The 16,276-nt window shown below is 48.3% G+C and overlaps 1 protein-coding gene and 1 pseudogene across 1 annotated transcript; one reads left to right on the forward strand and one right to left on the reverse strand.

Moving 5' to 3' along the window:
• Positions 1–4,196: 4,196 nt before the first annotated feature.
• LOC136516714 (receptor-like cytoplasmic kinase 176) lies at positions 4,197–10,371 on the forward strand. The gene is made up of 6 exons (XM_066510196.1): positions 4,197–4,949; positions 8,389–8,681; positions 8,782–8,917; positions 9,006–9,148; positions 9,235–9,358; positions 9,608–10,371. Exons 1-6 carry the CDS (start codon positions 4,883–4,885, stop codon positions 10,024–10,026), a joined length of 1,182 nt encoding a protein of 393 aa, XP_066366293.1. The 5' UTR covers positions 4,197–4,882; the 3' UTR covers positions 10,027–10,371.
• A 381-nt stretch (positions 10,372–10,752) lies between these two features.
• Positions 10,753–13,263, reverse strand: LOC136516715 (PGR5-like protein 1B, chloroplastic; annotated as a pseudogene).
• Positions 13,264–16,276: the final 3,013 nt, after the last annotated feature.

Below are 16,276 nucleotides of genomic sequence, written 5' to 3' on the forward strand. Positions count from 1 at the left end.
GGCCGTGCTTCGCGGGCCGGCCCAGCACAGAAATTGGCCCATAGGACCGTGCCTAGGCCGAAGGCTAGGCCCGTGGCCCTATAAGGCACGGCCCGTGAGGCACGGCGTGCCTTGCCGGCCCGTTGGCTATCGGGCCGTGCTGGCCCGTGCCCGTGCCGTGTCATGCCGGTCCGGCCCGTTGGCCATATATAGGATACTCCACCTTCACAAAATTAAGAGACTTACTAAATTCCAGGTGCCTGAATTTTAGTTTCCTTTCAGACGACAGTTATTGCATTTTTATATTAAAATTGTAGCTTTAGTTAAATTCGTTGCAATTTCAGTAGATACAGTCTGCAATCTTTTGTTCTGAGAATAAAAAATCCGTTAGAAAAAACTACAAACCTACCCAAATCTGGTTTGTGCTAGCACAAAGACGATTAATAATTTACAATTGTTTTTATAGTTAGACAAAGACAAAATTTTGATATGTTATGACATAAAGACAAATAAAAAATCACAAAAATAATAATTTACTTGTACTAGTTGTGGTACCAGAGTGTTATCTGAAATTATTTTAAAATTCAAGCACCTGAAATGTATATAGGAGAAGTGCTAAAAAATATTCGTTCCCATGGGAACATGTCCTTGTGTGCTACTGATGCTTCCGTGCCACTGGGGATCTGTAGCATGTGACGTTCGGTCCAAGTTGGCAAGACCGTGTAGTAACATGAATAGATGCGGTGGCGAGGAGTAAGAAAACTTTTACCAAACTGACTGTATAACAACGCTTTTATTATTTATTATATATTGAAGAAGATCTAACTCGGCAGGCTTGACCAATGCACACGTACATCCTCCGTTCTAAAAAAAAGGCAACTCTCACTATCCTTAGGAGATTATTAATCATGGAATATCTTTTTTATAACATATATATTTAAAGTTATAAATGATAATACTATTTTGTTTAAACTTGGTAAAATTCATGGAGGTTTGACTCAACCCAAACCCATGATTATATATTTTTGGAACGTAGGTAGTAAAAACTTCTATAGTTGCGTCCAAGAAAGTTTTTATAATTATCTTAAAAGATTCAAACTCGTAGTCTATTGTTACTATTTGCATAATAGAAACAATACAATTGAGGAGCACACTAGCTTAGCACTCCCACGGAAGCTAGCTTAGGACGGCCTATTTGGCTGAGCTCTACATCCTCCTAAAATGGCACTTAGGTCTAGCCTCTCCTATTAGTTTTTTTTTCTAATGGAGATAAAACTCTAGAAAAAGACGTTTAGCAAAACGGTTTTGGAGAGTATTTTTAGGGAGAAATCGGTACGGTAGGAAACTAAAAGTTTTAGCTTGGCTCCTAGTTCAAACCCGGCTGCTGCCATTTCTTTACTTCATTTGATAAGGCTTCTCGATAAATCAGGGCGAGAGCCTTTTCAAAAGGCGGACCAATAAAAGCCAAATTTTGTATTTGCCGTGCACGGCTCTCCACCGGGAAAAATGTTACTGCAGTGTCGGAGTTACCAAACATGTGCATTTTTTTTTGTCACTTTTTGTGATTTTTGCGTCGTGTACAGACTGCGTGTTCCCTGGAGGCGAGACAAAACTAGTTGCAAGCCAAAGAAGAAAGAAGAGTCGCTCCAACACATGCAAGCTCTCACGTGTGCTGTGTGCACGCACACGGCCGGCGATGTGCAGACAATTCAACGGAGATCTACCGAACCTTGCTAACCTGGAGTACTACTATAGGTAAAGGACCAGTTTGCCTCTAATTTTCCTAGCTAGATAGCATGTTCGCTAAGCTTATCAGTCGGTCAACAATGTTTTTCTCTCACAACAAATCGGCACCAGTCAGGCTTATTAGCCCAGAAACCAATCAGCGAATAGGCTAAGAGTAGGTAGCTGATTTTTCTTTTGGTTTAGAATTGCTCAGGGATTCACTGGGTTTCTTATTTTTTATTCATAAGACCCACTGCTTTAATGTATGAGATTGAGACCACGTCTAAACTATAGGACCTTTTTTTTATGCCTCAACACTCCAAGTACAACTTATAGTATGTGAATTCACTCTCACATAGGACACCACTAGTGGTGTGCAAAAATGAGGTCTACTAGTGATGCCCTTAAGGCCTTGTTTGGTACGGCTCTAAATGGTCTTGGTTTCTACTCCGGTCCTTGTATAGTCTGCGAAGGAGTCAGATCAGGCGAAAAAATAATTGGTTCACCATTTTCTAGTTTAATTTTACTTTGAATGGGCTCTGAATTTGCAGCAATTCACAATCAAGAGTCCCCAGATCACATTCACATCAATACAATTTCGTTGAGGTGCCACTGCACACCAAACCCGCCGACCTAACCCCTTGGACTAGTACCAGGTAAACGATTACTGGGACAGAGAAAAACATTGTGCGTGACAACCTACCTTTTTTTGTTCAACGGATGGATAAGCTGGCATTTGATTGCCTGGACTAGGTAATCTACGAATGTGACTATATGGAACGTACGAGTAATAAGAGTATTGGTTTTCTTTTCTAGCTAGTACCTGTTGAACCCAATTGATAACAATCTCGCTCATGGTCTCGAGTGGTTAAGTTGTCCTTGTCCAATCACTGTGAACGTGTTCATCACAAGGAGCAACTTGGCGGCCATCAAAAAGTAATATTTTGTCCGATCCATCCATACACACACGCTATATGCATATGCTAGCTAGCTAGCTCCGGGCCGGATAACGATGGATGGATATGGATGGGTGCATGCATGGATAGATGGCCTTAATTTTGTTTTGTTTTTGCGAGATTTGCTATTTGCATTAGGTATGGAGCTAGCTATCCCAAGTTGACTCGCCTGTGTTATTTTTTTGAAGAAACATTGACTCGCCTGTGCTGCCAAGGTTTATCATTTGGCTCGCCGCCTAATCACTTTTTTTTGACAAATCGCGAGCTTTATTATTGAGAATAGTTACATCATTTGATAACACATCAACAATAAAACTAGGGGGATCATTGTCCTAGATACAAGTTTCCTTTGTAAACATCACTCGCCTGGCTAATTCATGTGCCACCTGGTTTGCTTCCCTGCTTGTATGCTCAATGGATATCTCCCGGAATCCTCCCCAAACGATGTTGCATTCATCATATATTGCAACAGCTGATTTAGCAGTGAAACCTGCATTACCCATAATTTCGACAACCTCCATACAGCTGGACCGGACAATCAGACGGCTGCCTCAATATGTTGAGCTACCATCAACCCTTCGCTTAGAGCATATGCTTCCACCATTACCTAATCACTTTTTTTTTGTTTGAATCAAAAAGTGTCAAAAACATTATAGTTGTAGCATGCCCACCATCAGACAGTTGTATTACATCACCTTGTATGTGTAGACTAATTATTCAAATAGAGTAATCAATTAATTAATTAATCTTGACATCATAGGACGGCTCACTTTTTGGTTGCCCTAGGTAGGTTGGCAATGGAAACATCAGCTAGTACAATGAGTGACCATTGCGTGTGAACGGACGTGTGCGCGCATGCCATCATTTGTTGACACCTTATATTATTATATTTGCCTGATTGCCTCTCCACCGTTTGCAAACAAAACCAAAACAAATTAATTAATAGAGTACTAGTAAGAGTAAGTAACGAGCGCCGCCGCTGCTCATTTTTTGTTTCAAAGTAAAATTAAAATAACATAAATAAAATGAATAAATATGGTTGAATACATACGACCTACGGACGTCACGCAAGCGCGAAACAACGTACGGACGTTTCTTGCTTGCATTTGCATTTGGTCACGATTTGGCGTCGCAGCGCAGCCAACCACACACACAAAAAAAAGGCCACTTTCATGCCTCAAAAGATGACCAAATGGATTTGAATTCAACGGCTTTTGTCCTCCAAAAACTCAGATCAAAATATATAATAAAATATTTTGCACACGAAACGAAAATGAATAAATAATAACGTCTAGGATTAGTCAGCGAGACACCACCACAGGTTGTGCCTCTTTGGACTCCAGAGAGGACAGTGGACAGAGCCGTGCGCCGGCAAATTGATCCATCAATTATTTTAATATTCATTCACGTTTCCTACCCACCACGGAAGGCGTCACCTCCGTCCGATGCGCATCGGACGGCCACGGGGCCCTCACGTGGGGTGACGGCAGGCAAAAATAAATAAAGGAAAGGAAAGGGGGTGGGGGGCCAACCACCAGCTCGTTTCATCAGTCCTCGCTCGCCCTCTCGCTTTCTCACCCGGAGACGAGACGAGAGAGCCTTTCCCCTCCTCCATTCGCCCCGCCCCGCCCGCCATTAATGGCGGCTGAATCTCCCTCCTGCTCCTACTTCTAGAAGAAGCGGCGGCAGGCAGGCAGGCAGGCGGTATCGGAGGGAGGGAGGCCCGGCCCCTGACGGTGGTGGCGCGAAAGTTGTTCATCCCCCCTTGGCAGTGCAGGCCAACGCAGGGTGCGTGACCCGGAAAGGGAAACCACCGGCTTTTCTGCCGCCCCCTTGCGTTGCCCTCCCCACCCCACCCTCATCCGCCCGCCCGCACAAAAAGGTCTCGCCTTTTTCTCCTCTGCTCTGCTTGCTTGTGCTGGGCTGCTCTCCCAAATCTCCCACCTCCTCCCTCTACCCTCTCTCTGACTCTGAGAGACTGGGACACTGGAGAAGATTTGGCAGTTTCGGGCAGACACACACAACATCCGGCTCGACGCGCCGGTTGATTCTTGCAGCTCTCGTGCTCTTCTCCGCCGTGACGAGCGAGCTCCGGGCCCTGGGGATCAAGATTCGAGCCCAGAGCCGGCGGCCACGGCGGCGGGGGGCGGCGTTTCTGATCGAGCCCGCGGCGTTCGTCTCGAGGATTCGTTCAGCGGTTCAGCCAGCGCGTGCTCGTCGCCATGGGCAACTGCTGGGGCGCCAAGATCAGCTCCGACAGCCCGTCCCGCGGCGCCATCTCCCCATCAGGTTCCTTCCTTAATTTAATTTATTCCATCATCAATCAATCATGTTAGCCTTTTGTGCTCTTCCCCTTTCGTCGTCCAACTGTCCTCTGCGATTCTCCTCCGTTCATTTCGACACTAGCTGCTGCTAATCCCCTTTTAGTTTTCATATATTATATATAAAACCAATCAATCAATCGGCTCATCACAGGCTGTGTCCGCGTGTATGATCACTGCCATCACATACTTTGGCACCTAGTGCCTGCCGCCCGCGCGTGCTCAAAAGAAACACGTCTGTTTTCAGTTTTCACATACGATTCGCCCTCTTGGATCCTTCCATGTGCTTAAGGCCAAAGCCTTTCGTTTTCCAGTTTCCGGAGACGATTGTTTGTAGTATTTCAGTGTTATGTTATGAGAATGGTATTGGTAGCGCAGCTCACTTTATAGGACTTTTTCCTCACATGCCATGCCACTGACGGCACTGGATTGAACGTTCAGATTTTGGTGCTACCTTTCTGCTAAATCCTTGCCCGTTTTTCAATGTTTTTGACTGCTCCACGACGACAAAAGGTTTACTTGTTTTGTTTCTAAGCCAAGCTAAGGAAGTAAAGACGAAACTTCAGTTTTGGTGCCACTGCCACCTACTTCTAACTTCGTTCATGGATTCTTTTCCTTTTCTTCCTCCCTTTATTAATACCGAAAAAAGGAATATAAATACCCCTGATAAACTGTAATAAGATGTACTGGCAGCTAGCTTGATTCGGCAGGGAAATGAATATGATGCACGAAATTCTGAATTTCTATTGTTTTTCTTGATGATCGTCAGGGACAACTTCCAAGTTCGCTAGCAGGAATGGGGTGTTGGCTGCCAGAGGGCAGCTTGGCCAACAGGCCGCTTGGATTGTATTGCAAAAATGACTTAGGGATACAAAGATGCTAACCACTGCATATATAGGCAAGTGGTGTACCTACTTCTTAGCATATTCTAACTGCATAAAGCAGATGCTATGATTCCTACTTGGTTGCCAAGGCACCATGATCAACTTGGTTGCCAAGGAAACACATTACAGAGAATAGTAAATATCTTATAGCAGGTAACATGAAAAACAAGAACACTAGGCTAACTACTGACAATTCTCCCCTTTAGCCTTGTGGTCCTTGGAAGTGATATGCTTGAGCCCAATTCTTCCCCTCATCTCTTCAAATTTTGATCTTCCAAGAGACTTGGTTAGAATGTCAGCCAGCTGATTAGTGGTGGATATGTGATCAGCCTTGATACTTCCATCTTCCAAGCAGTTTCTAATGAAATGGTACTTGATTCTGATGTGTTTACTGCGCTCATGAAAGACTGGATTCTTGGCTAGAGCAAGTGCAGACTTACTGTCAACCTTCAGTTCAACCACTTCCACATTCCTTCCAAGGAGGTCTGCTAGCAACCTGGATAGCCAAATAGCTTGTTTTGCAGCTGTGGTAGTGGCAATGTACTCAGCTTCACAACTAGATAGAGCTACCACCTTCTGCTTCACAGACTGCCAGCATACAAGATTGCTTCCCAGGAAGAACAGAGTGCCACTAGTGCTTTTGCTGGTGTCAATGTCCCCAGCCAAGTCACTGTCGCAGTATCCAACAAACCTTGCTCTCCCTGGAGCTTTAGTGTAGTGAAGTCCGAATTCCAGAGTACCAGCCACATATCTCAGGATGCGCTTGATGGCAGCTTGGTGCTCTGCTGTTGGTCTTTCCATGAACCGACTGACAAAGCCAACTGAGAAGGCTAAGTCAGGTCTTGTGTGGACCAAGTATCGCAGGCTGCCCACCAATCTTCTGTATTGGGTAGGATCAACTTCTTCAGCCGTGCTCTGCCTGCTCAACCTCAGCCGTTCCTCCATTGGTGTATGGGCAGGGTTGCAGGCATCCATGCCTCCTAGCTCAAGGATCCTCTTGGCATAATGGGTCTGCCTCAGAGTGATCCCAGCTGAATCTTGATGTACTTCGACTCCCAGGTAGAAAGACAGAAGGCCGAGGTCGCTCATGTCGAAGACCTTCTTCATCTGAGCCTTGAAACCTTCTATGGCTTGAGTGCTGGCACCGGTGATGATCAAATCATCAACATAGACACCGATCAGCAGCAGCTCCTCCCCTGTTCCTCGCCTGTACATCGCAGCTTCATGGTCGCTTTGCTGGAAACCCATCTCCTTGAGGGTGGCATCCAGCTTGGCGTTCCAAGCTCGAGGAGCCTGCCGCAGGCCATACAGAGCCTTGCGCAGACGGTACACCATCTTCTCCTTCCCGGCGACGGTGAAGCCAGACGGCTGCTTCACATACACCTCCTCCTTGAGGTCGCCGTTGAGGAAAGCAGATTTGACGTCCATGTGGTGGACGCGCCATCCTTCTTGGGCTGCCAGCGCGAGGAGAACTCGGACGGATTCCATGCGCGCCACGGGAGCAAACGCGTCGTCGAAGTCGATCCCTTCCTGCTGGACGAAGCCCCGCGCCACCAAACGCGCCTTGTACTTGGTCACCGCGCCCCGCTCGTCCTTCTTGAGCTTGTAGACCCACTTCAGAGTGATGGGCCGATGACCGGGAGGAAGCTCCACAAGTTCCCAAGTGCAGTTCTGCTCAACTGCCTTGATCTCCTGCTCCATGGCGGCCTGCCAGGCAGGATCGCCTTCAGCCTCCGTGAAGTTGGCTGGCTCGCCGGCGTGCGTGAGATGAAGCTCGGCGAAGAGACGTGAAGCCGGCAGCGGTGTGGGTGCGTCCCCGATGATGTTGGGCATGGTAATTTGTCTTGTTGAGCATCGGCCAGGTGGAACTTGCGCCAGAGTCCTTGTACACGGTCTGGATCACCGGCGAGCGGGCCCCTGGCCCGTCCGCGGCGGCGATCCTGATCCCGATCGGGCGACCGCGTCTGCCTGCGCTCGCGCTCCGGACTCCTCCGCGGAAACGGGCGGCGATCACGCGGCGGATCCTCCTCCACCAACTCTCGGCGCAGAGCCGCGGCCGTGGCGGCTGCGTTCCGAGCTGCTGCTGCTGCGGCCTCCGCGGCCTGCTGCGCCTGCGCGGCTGCGCCTCTGCCGCGGCCAGACTCTGCGCCCGGTGCTCGGGCGGCGGCGGCTGCTGCTGCTGCTCTCTCTGCGGAGGTGGCCATGCTCTTCCCTATCTCTCAACCGGCTCTAGATACCAATTGTTGGCTGCCAGAGGGCAGCTTGGCCAACAGGCCGCTTGGATTGTATTGCAAAAATGACTTAGGGATACAAAGATGCTAACCACTGCATATATAGGCAAGTGGTGTACCTACTTCTTAGCCATATTCTAACTGCATAAAGCAGATGCTATGATTCCTACTTGGTTGCCAGGCACCATGATCAACTTGGTTGCCAAGGAAACACATTACAGAGAATAGTAAATATCTTATAGCAGGTAACATGAAAAACAAGAACACTAGGCTAACTACTGACATGGGGCAGCAGCCTTGAGCGGCTGCAGCAGCCATGCCTCATCCGCGTCGATGCTGCCAACCCCCCGCAGCGAGGATGAGATTCTGGAGTCGGCAAACGTCAAGGCCTTCACCTTCAATGAGCTGAGGACCGCCACCAGGAACTTCAGACCAGACAGTGTGCTGGGCGAGGGTGGGTTTGGCTCGGTCTTCAAGGGCTGGATTGATGAGAAGACGCTCGCCCCGACTAGACCGGGCACAGGGATGGTCATTGCCGTCAAGAAGCTCAACCAGGAAGGCTTCCAGGGTCACAAGGAGTGGCTGGTTAGTATCTGCATGGAGTTATTGTTTGTTGGGCAGAAGCCACTTGCTGTTTCGTGCCAGTTTTGTGTTTTGTATAACGTGCAGTTCCTTTGATGTGCAGACTGAAGTGAATTACCTTGGAACGCTGTCGCACCCCTATCTTGTAAAGCTCGTTGGCTACTGCCTCGAAGACGAACAGCGCCTCCTTGTCTATGAGTTCATGCCACGCGGGAGTTTGGAGAATCATCTATTTAGGAGTAAGCATCTGCCCTTCCTTTTTGCTGCTACTTACTGCTCTTTCTCACATTTGAAGGAATGGTAATAAAATGTTTCGTTATTATGCAGGGAGCTCCTATTTCCAGCCACTGCCCTGGAACCTACGAATGAAAATTGCCCTTGGAGCAGCTAAAGGTCTTGCATATCTCCATAGCGATGAAGCTAAAGTCATCTACCGTGATTTCAAGACCTCTAATGTCCTTCTAGATGCGGTATGTAATATTCAGTAGTCGTATCCTTGTACAAACAGAATAGCTCTGTTGGTTTGGTTGAGCTCATAGCGACAAATATTCTGCAGAACTTCAATGCAAAGCTCTCTGATTTCGGGCTGGCCAAGGATGGTCCAACTGGTGACAAGAGCCATGTCTCCACCAGGGTGATGGGGACTCATGGGTATGCAGCTCCAGAATACCTTGCAACAGGTATTGTGGTGGTTCTAGATTCCAGATCATCATATGCAACTAGCATCATGAGCCATGAATTGCACTCAAATGATTGGAATTATATTGCTAAAATTGAACCAAATCTGTCCGAAACATGCATGATTGGATTGTAGCAAAAAAAAAATGTCTCATTCACACTATATTCATGGTCATACTTCTGCCAGTCTTAAGAGTCATTTTGAATCTAATTACTGAACCTACTGACAAATGTCATTGTTCCTTGTGAAGGTCATCTGACCACCAAGAGTGACGTGTACAGCTTTGGAGTAGTACTCCTAGAAATGTTGTCAGGACGCCGAGCACTGGACAAGAACCGCCCGAACGGGGAGCACAACCTTGTAGAGTGGGCTAGGCCATACCTGAGAAGTAAGAGGCGCATATTTCGCATCCTGGATCCCCGACTGGGCGGGCAGTACTCCCTTGCTAGGGCGCAGAAGGCTGCAGCACTTGCCCTGCAATGCCTCTCAGTGGAGTCCAGGCACAGGCCCAGCATGGATGAGGTGGTAACGGCCTTAGAACAGCTCCAGGACGCCAAGGAAGGAGGTAACCATCACCTACAGAAGAGGCCAAGCAGTCGGAGCATGGACAACAATGGTGTCAAAGTGGCAGTGAAGGGGAAGCCTGCTCCTTCTGTAAAACCAGTTTGAGTGAGTGGATTATATGCTAGAGTATTTTTCCCCCTTTTGTAGGTGTAGGTAATATAGTAGGTTCATAGAGGGATTTGTAAAGAGGCAGAGTTCTGGATGTTTTGTGTCTATCATGGCCCGGTGCAGTGGTGAGAGCTGTCTCACTGAGTCACCAGGTCGTGGGTTCGAAGTACCTCTCCGTAGATTTTGCGGGAGAAAGGCTTGTCTCGGTTTATCCCTTTCCCAGACTCCACTCATGTAGGAGCCTCTGGCACTGGGTCTGTCCATGTAGCTTTTACATTTTCAAGTCTTTGTAAAGTACAGTATGTAAATACATAATTACATCCAGTCGAGAGTGTTATGAAATTTTGTTCAAGCCAAACAGCTCAACCGCTGTTAAAACTGTGCAAGGGTAGAACGGATGCAATCGATCAAGTGTTATCAGACACCAAGACAGGTTCCAGATTCGGGTAAATGAATCTGAGAACATATATTAACCCTTAAAACTTCATACATATACTTGTATAACACATCACATTCGAACAAGTCTGGATACATGCTGAGTTATCCAGGGTAAATTAATTAACGCACATCTTCGATCAAATGATTAAGCATGTTTGGTGCAGAGTGTCAGCCTTTCAGTGACCCTCCCTCCTGATAGCAATGACACTTTCGTAACCTCTTGAGCAGTTCTTTATCCAAATTGTTGTACTATGGGTTTATCTAAACACAGAAAACAGAAAAGAATATAATGCAGCATGGGTTCATCTGCTGCGTATGGACACATCTCAGAAAGGAATGTATCTGTTTTACAAAACACTTGGCTTGATCAAATCTTTAAAATGATTCGTACACAGTAAGCCCTTCTGATCAATAAGAGTGGCATCTGAAAAATGTTTCAGTCGATCAGAAGGGCTACATCTCATCAGATTATCTAAACTTTCTTCATCAGCTGCAATTAGAATTTTAGTCATTTATCCATTTCCGTTTCCTAGGATGCCCTTGCTTCACTAGATAAACCCGGCCGTAGACCCAACTTCTTCTAGGCCCTGACAAAGATTTCTGCAGAACACCATGACAAAGGGGAAAAACTAAGATGCCATGTTCTGTAGTGGGAAAAAAAATCTATAGTGAATTCACCCACTTGTGAACCCTATGAAAATCTGGAATCGAGCCCATAAATAATAAATAACTTTATTAAGCACATGTGATTCATTAGTGCATTTGCAGCATTGGTTTTGAATGCGAAATGTGTCACAGTTAAGGAGCTGAACATGTACAATGCTAAGGGGTAGCAGATTTTTTTTATATACAACACAATCTTGGTGCAGATCAGCAGATGTCATTGTACTCTGAAAAAGGAAATTGTGTTGTTTTGCATGCATTGCCATCCGAAATCATAATTTGACTTCATTTCTTTTGCCGACATTTTGATATTGCAAAGTAGCATGAAAAATACAGGTGTTCCGTGTACCTCAATTTGCGTGCGGTACTCCAAAGGGCACTCACAGACATGACATTCTGCTCTATGAGGTGCTCGAACGGATTTATCAGTCTTGACAAATGCAAATACCTGACATCAACATGCTCAAGTTTCTCAGATCACCAGATGATTACGAATAAATGATAAGCAGAATGATAACTGATTACTATCATTACATTACTACTAGAACTGAACCTAACCTGCTCACCACAATTCGGGCAGGACCCTTTTAGTGCAACCAAATTGTTTGTCAATAAGCCCCGCAGCGCACCAACTGAAACAACCAACCAGAGGGTTTACCATGTATAGAAATTAAGATATGAGATGTACAAACATGACGGCAAAAGCGAGAATTGACATATCTGCATCCTCACCGGACGCAGAAGCGATGGGATAACCAACTAGATGCCCCAATCCAACCAAAACCAAGTCGTTAACTCTTGTTATCACATCAAGGGACTTTTCACCATACAGGAGATGCCTTGCTCCAAACACATCCCCGAACGCGATGCTCAGAGTGTACAGACTAGGAACAAGAAAGGCTGAGGTACCGAACAGGAGGAGCAACATCCAGATGCTTGACAATGCCATAAACATCGCTTGGTCCTCCTGCCCTATACCCAAAGGCCGATAAAACATCGGAGCATAAGCCAATAGCCTTAGTACCGAGCCAACGGGATTAAGTTTAGATGGGAAACAAACGCGAAAGGTTACCTCGGCGTCGGCGTAGGTCGATTGCCTTATGAGGCTGCAACGGGGGTATTTTACGACAGATTTGGAGCCGTAAAGCCGGAGCTTCAGCTGCAAAGGGTGTATGGTTCGTCAGAAGAAGAGCTGCTGGAAATTGGAATCTGGTTTACTACGAATTTGGAGTCTGAAACTCTGAATATGTATGTGGTGAGGTTAGCTATCAGCTAATTGGCAAAGTGCAGCTCGAATTTCACTTTACCTCGACTTTGTCAAACATGTCGTCGACGATCAATGGCTGACCGCTGTAGTAGGAATCCCTGGCCTGCACGCACACAGCACAGGGTTGAAGAGCACGTTAATGGCTGGCAGCTAATGAACTTGATGCGGCAGACTACTGCACTATAGTGTGTGCAATCCGTATACTCCCAGCAAGAACTGAACAATCTTCTTTCTAGTATAAAAGAAGCTCCTTTCTGGCATGGAGAAGGAGGGGAAGGCAGAAGCACCTGGTGGTAGAGCGCCTCGAGCTTCTCCTGGCTGGCGGTCTCGATTGGCCCCACGTAGAGGCAGGATGGACCCTCCGCCGCCGCCGCCGCTGCCGCGGCGACCCTCGCGCCGCGCAGCCGCACCCAGGGCGGGCGCGGGCGCGGGCGGCTGAGGCAGCCGCTCCCAGGCGCCACCGGGGCGGCGGCCGCCATACGCTGAAGCCGAAACGGCAGCTGTTTCTCTCGTCGTCGGACTTGGCGACCTCCCTGCAGCTCTCGAGTGGGAGAAGGGAGGAGGACAAGGGAGCGCGGCGCGGAGGGGAAAGGGAACAGATTACAGAACAGAGGGCAACCAAATCGGGCAATCAACTGGCCGTCGTCGTGTTGCGCCTGCGAGCAGGTCGAGGGAGTAGCGGTTGCGCGGAGGACACACAGCAGCCAGGCAGCCAGCCGCGACGGGGAAGGTCGGGGCGGGACAACGTGTGGCTCTGCTCCACGGGGCCACGGCGGCGTCTCAGGGGTCCGGAGTCCGGACAGATCTTTTCGCGCAGCGGCCCGCAGGAGAGGAGACGGATGGACGTGGATGGCTACAAGTCAGCAGCGTCAGACAGAGTTGGAGTTGCTTCTTCGGATCAATGTTGTTGCCTTCTCTGTGTTTTCCACTGTGGAAAATCAGTCGTTTCATCTCATCTTATCCGAAGCTGCAGTCTTCTTCGAGTGCGTGTTTGATCATCATCGTCGACAGAGACGAGGGAGACGAGACACACTGGGTAGTGGGTACACAGTAGGAGCGCACGACACGATACGACCACTAGTTCGACCATTACCCAGAATATATAAAAAAAATAAGTCTAAAAAAAGAATATATAAAAAGTAAAAAAACCATGCGTTGCGATAGAGTTGGTTGCTCAGTCACATGTACAACTTGCGTTTTGGAAATTTATGTTTTGTTCTGATGTATGTTTTAAAATCAAACTCTGTATGTGTCTAGATGAAATATGGTCTCGTATTGAATTTGGACTATGCTAAATTTGGATCCGAAATGTGGTCTGAACTTCGATTGAAAACACGTAAGATGACAAAGAGTGAGATGCAGATGGACTATGGAGTAGAGTGAGGCGTGGTCGGATACGTCGCGACGAAAAAGTAGGAGAGAAAAATTTCTTCTATAAATATTTATATTAGATAGAATGTAGAGATGTAGATATAAATAAATAAACTAAGATGGGCGTTCCAGGCTACTACTTTCTTACGCTGCCGTAGTAAAACACTCTCTCTAAATCCAAAACAAATATGAATCTCATTTCTCGAGCAGTCGAACATTCTTAAGTATGACTACGTTTATAGAAAATAATATCAACATTATATCTATAAATAGGTTTTTATAAAAGTGTGGTCTTATATTAATATAAGAGTGATTTGGATCCACGCCATTATAATTCTTCAACTTTGGAGATCTGCCATTACAATTAACCTATTCTGAAATTTGCCATTACAATTCTTCTACCTGATACTTGCCATTTTCTACGTCTTTCGGGTGTCTGGACCCACTGTCAGGCCGTATACGTGTACACATCTTCCATATAGACCAAAACACCCCCTGCTGCTTCTCTCCCTCCACTCATTGACGTGTGGGCCCACACGTCAGATTCTCCTTCAACCTCCAGCAGTCTTCCTCCTTGAGTCTCCTCTTCCTCCACCGTCCAACGAGGGGGAGGGCCGGATGTGCGCGGGAGTGGATCCGGCCCTGGCTCCTGCGGTCAAGGGCGCGGGCGCTGCCCCTGCCTAGTGCAGTATGTCTTCCCCGCGGCAGGTAAGGGCGCACTCCGTCGTCTTCTTCCCCGTGGCCGGCCATCGAGCAAGCGAGTCCGTCTCGACGGCAGGCGCTCCTCTGGCCCCTCTTCGTCTTCCCCGCGGTCTCCCACCGAGCTGGCGAACGCGGCCACGACGGCGGGCGAGTTAATCCGCAGCAGATGCGAGCGCACTCCGTCTTCTTTTCCCTCCGCATCGGCGAGCCGCAGGCCCCGCCCCAAGCTCCGTCGTAGGACGCAGATTCGGCTGAGGACATGGCCCCGGCCACGTCGCCACCTTCGGTGGCCCCCGCAGCCCCTCCCGTGTTCAACTCCGGCAAGGCACGGATCCGGCGTCCAGCTCCAGCGAGGCACGAATCTCGAGCGAGGGCGTGCGGTCTCCGTTTCTCGCCATGTCGCGTGGCGGTTCTAGATGCGTGGCGGCGGCAGCGGCTCGCGCGCGCGCCTGCATGGCGGCGGCGGCTGCTGCTCACCCGTGCGCCTGCAGGAGCATGGCAAGCAGCCAGCGGCAGCGCACGCTCGCGCAAGCACGGCAAGCAGCGAGCGGCTACAGCGGGCGGCGGGTTAGCGAGCAGGAGCCGCGACCCATGGCTGCCGGCGTCGGGGAGAGGCCTATCCGGAGCTCGCGTGCGGCCATGACCTAGACGGAGCTCCCACGCGGGAGGTCGTGCTGGAGGTTGAAGGAGAATATGACGTGTGGGGCCCACACGTCAGTGAGTGGAGGGAGAGAAGCAGCAGGGGGTGTTTTGGTCCATACGGAAGATGTGTACACGTATACGCCCTGACAGTGGGCCCAGACACTTGAAAGACGTAGAACATAGCAAGTATCAGGTAGAAGAAGAATTGCAATAGCAAGTTTTCAGAATAGGTGAATTGTAATGGCAGATCTCCAAAGTTGAAGAATTATAATGGCGTGGATCCAAATAACCCTTAATATAATGACACGGGCGGACGAACATCCTATACCCAGCATTATCGGTGTGGCTAACGCCCGGACGTCCGAATGGACGCGCGCGCTGTCCGCCCCAGTCCACCATTGCCCCACCCTCTGTTCGGATTCGCCCTGCCCCGTATCTGCGCCCGCCGGTCATTCCCCAGACCTGCTCCTCTCTCTTCGTGTGGACGGCTCTCGAGAGCCGGGACCTAGCGTGCCCCGACTAGAGCACCCGTCCGCCCGCCCCCCGACACCCCCATCTGCAGCCCCTCCCGACGCGCCACGCGCACCGTCCTCTTACCCTGGCGGAACAACATAAAACACTTGCAACATAAAAAAAATGAATGCAACGTGCGTCTGAAAAACAGATGAAACACTTAGAACATGCACTTGCAACATGTGTGTGGAACACATGAAACATAAAAAAAATAACACTTGCAACTTGCAACACGAAACCACTTGCTGTAACATAAGACTAAAACAGCTCAAACATTTTGGAATATACTGTTGCAACATATGTGTGAAACATACGCAACATCCAGATAAAAAACAATTACAACATACGTATGGAAACAGATGAAATATTTTGAACAAATGCTTACAACATGCATATGAAACATTTGCAACATACGCAACATCCCCTGATCTATTTTTGCAATATCAAAATGGAACAATTATAACATGCATCTAAAACGTCTGAAATAATTGAAACATACATATGCAACATAGGGGAGGGAAGGCCGAGGCCGGTCGATTCTAGCCACCGGGGTTGGACCAGCAACGAGTGACGACGCACAAGCACCACCGCCACTAGCAGCGGGCTTGGCTCGTTCGGGCGAGCGCACTAGCACCAGCGCACGTGCGCACC

Source organism: Miscanthus floridulus, chromosome 17 (genome assembly GCF_019320115.1).
Source record: "Miscanthus floridulus cultivar M001 chromosome 17, ASM1932011v1, whole genome shotgun sequence".
Lineage (NCBI taxonomy): Eukaryota > Viridiplantae > Streptophyta > Magnoliopsida > Poales > Poaceae > Miscanthus > Miscanthus floridulus.

Coding starts and splice junctions, on each gene's coding strand:
- LOC136516714 (XM_066510196.1), top strand. CDS start 4,883: ATGGGCAACTGCTGGGGCGCCAAGATCAGCTCCGACAGCCCGTCCCGC. Junction 8,682..8,781: donor AGGGTCACAAGGAGTGGCTG/GTTAGTATCTGC, acceptor TTTGATGTGCAG/ACTGAAGTGAATTACCTTGG. Junction 9,359..9,607: donor TCCAGAATACCTTGCAACAG/GTATTGTGGTGG, acceptor TTCCTTGTGAAG/GTCATCTGACCACCAAGAGT.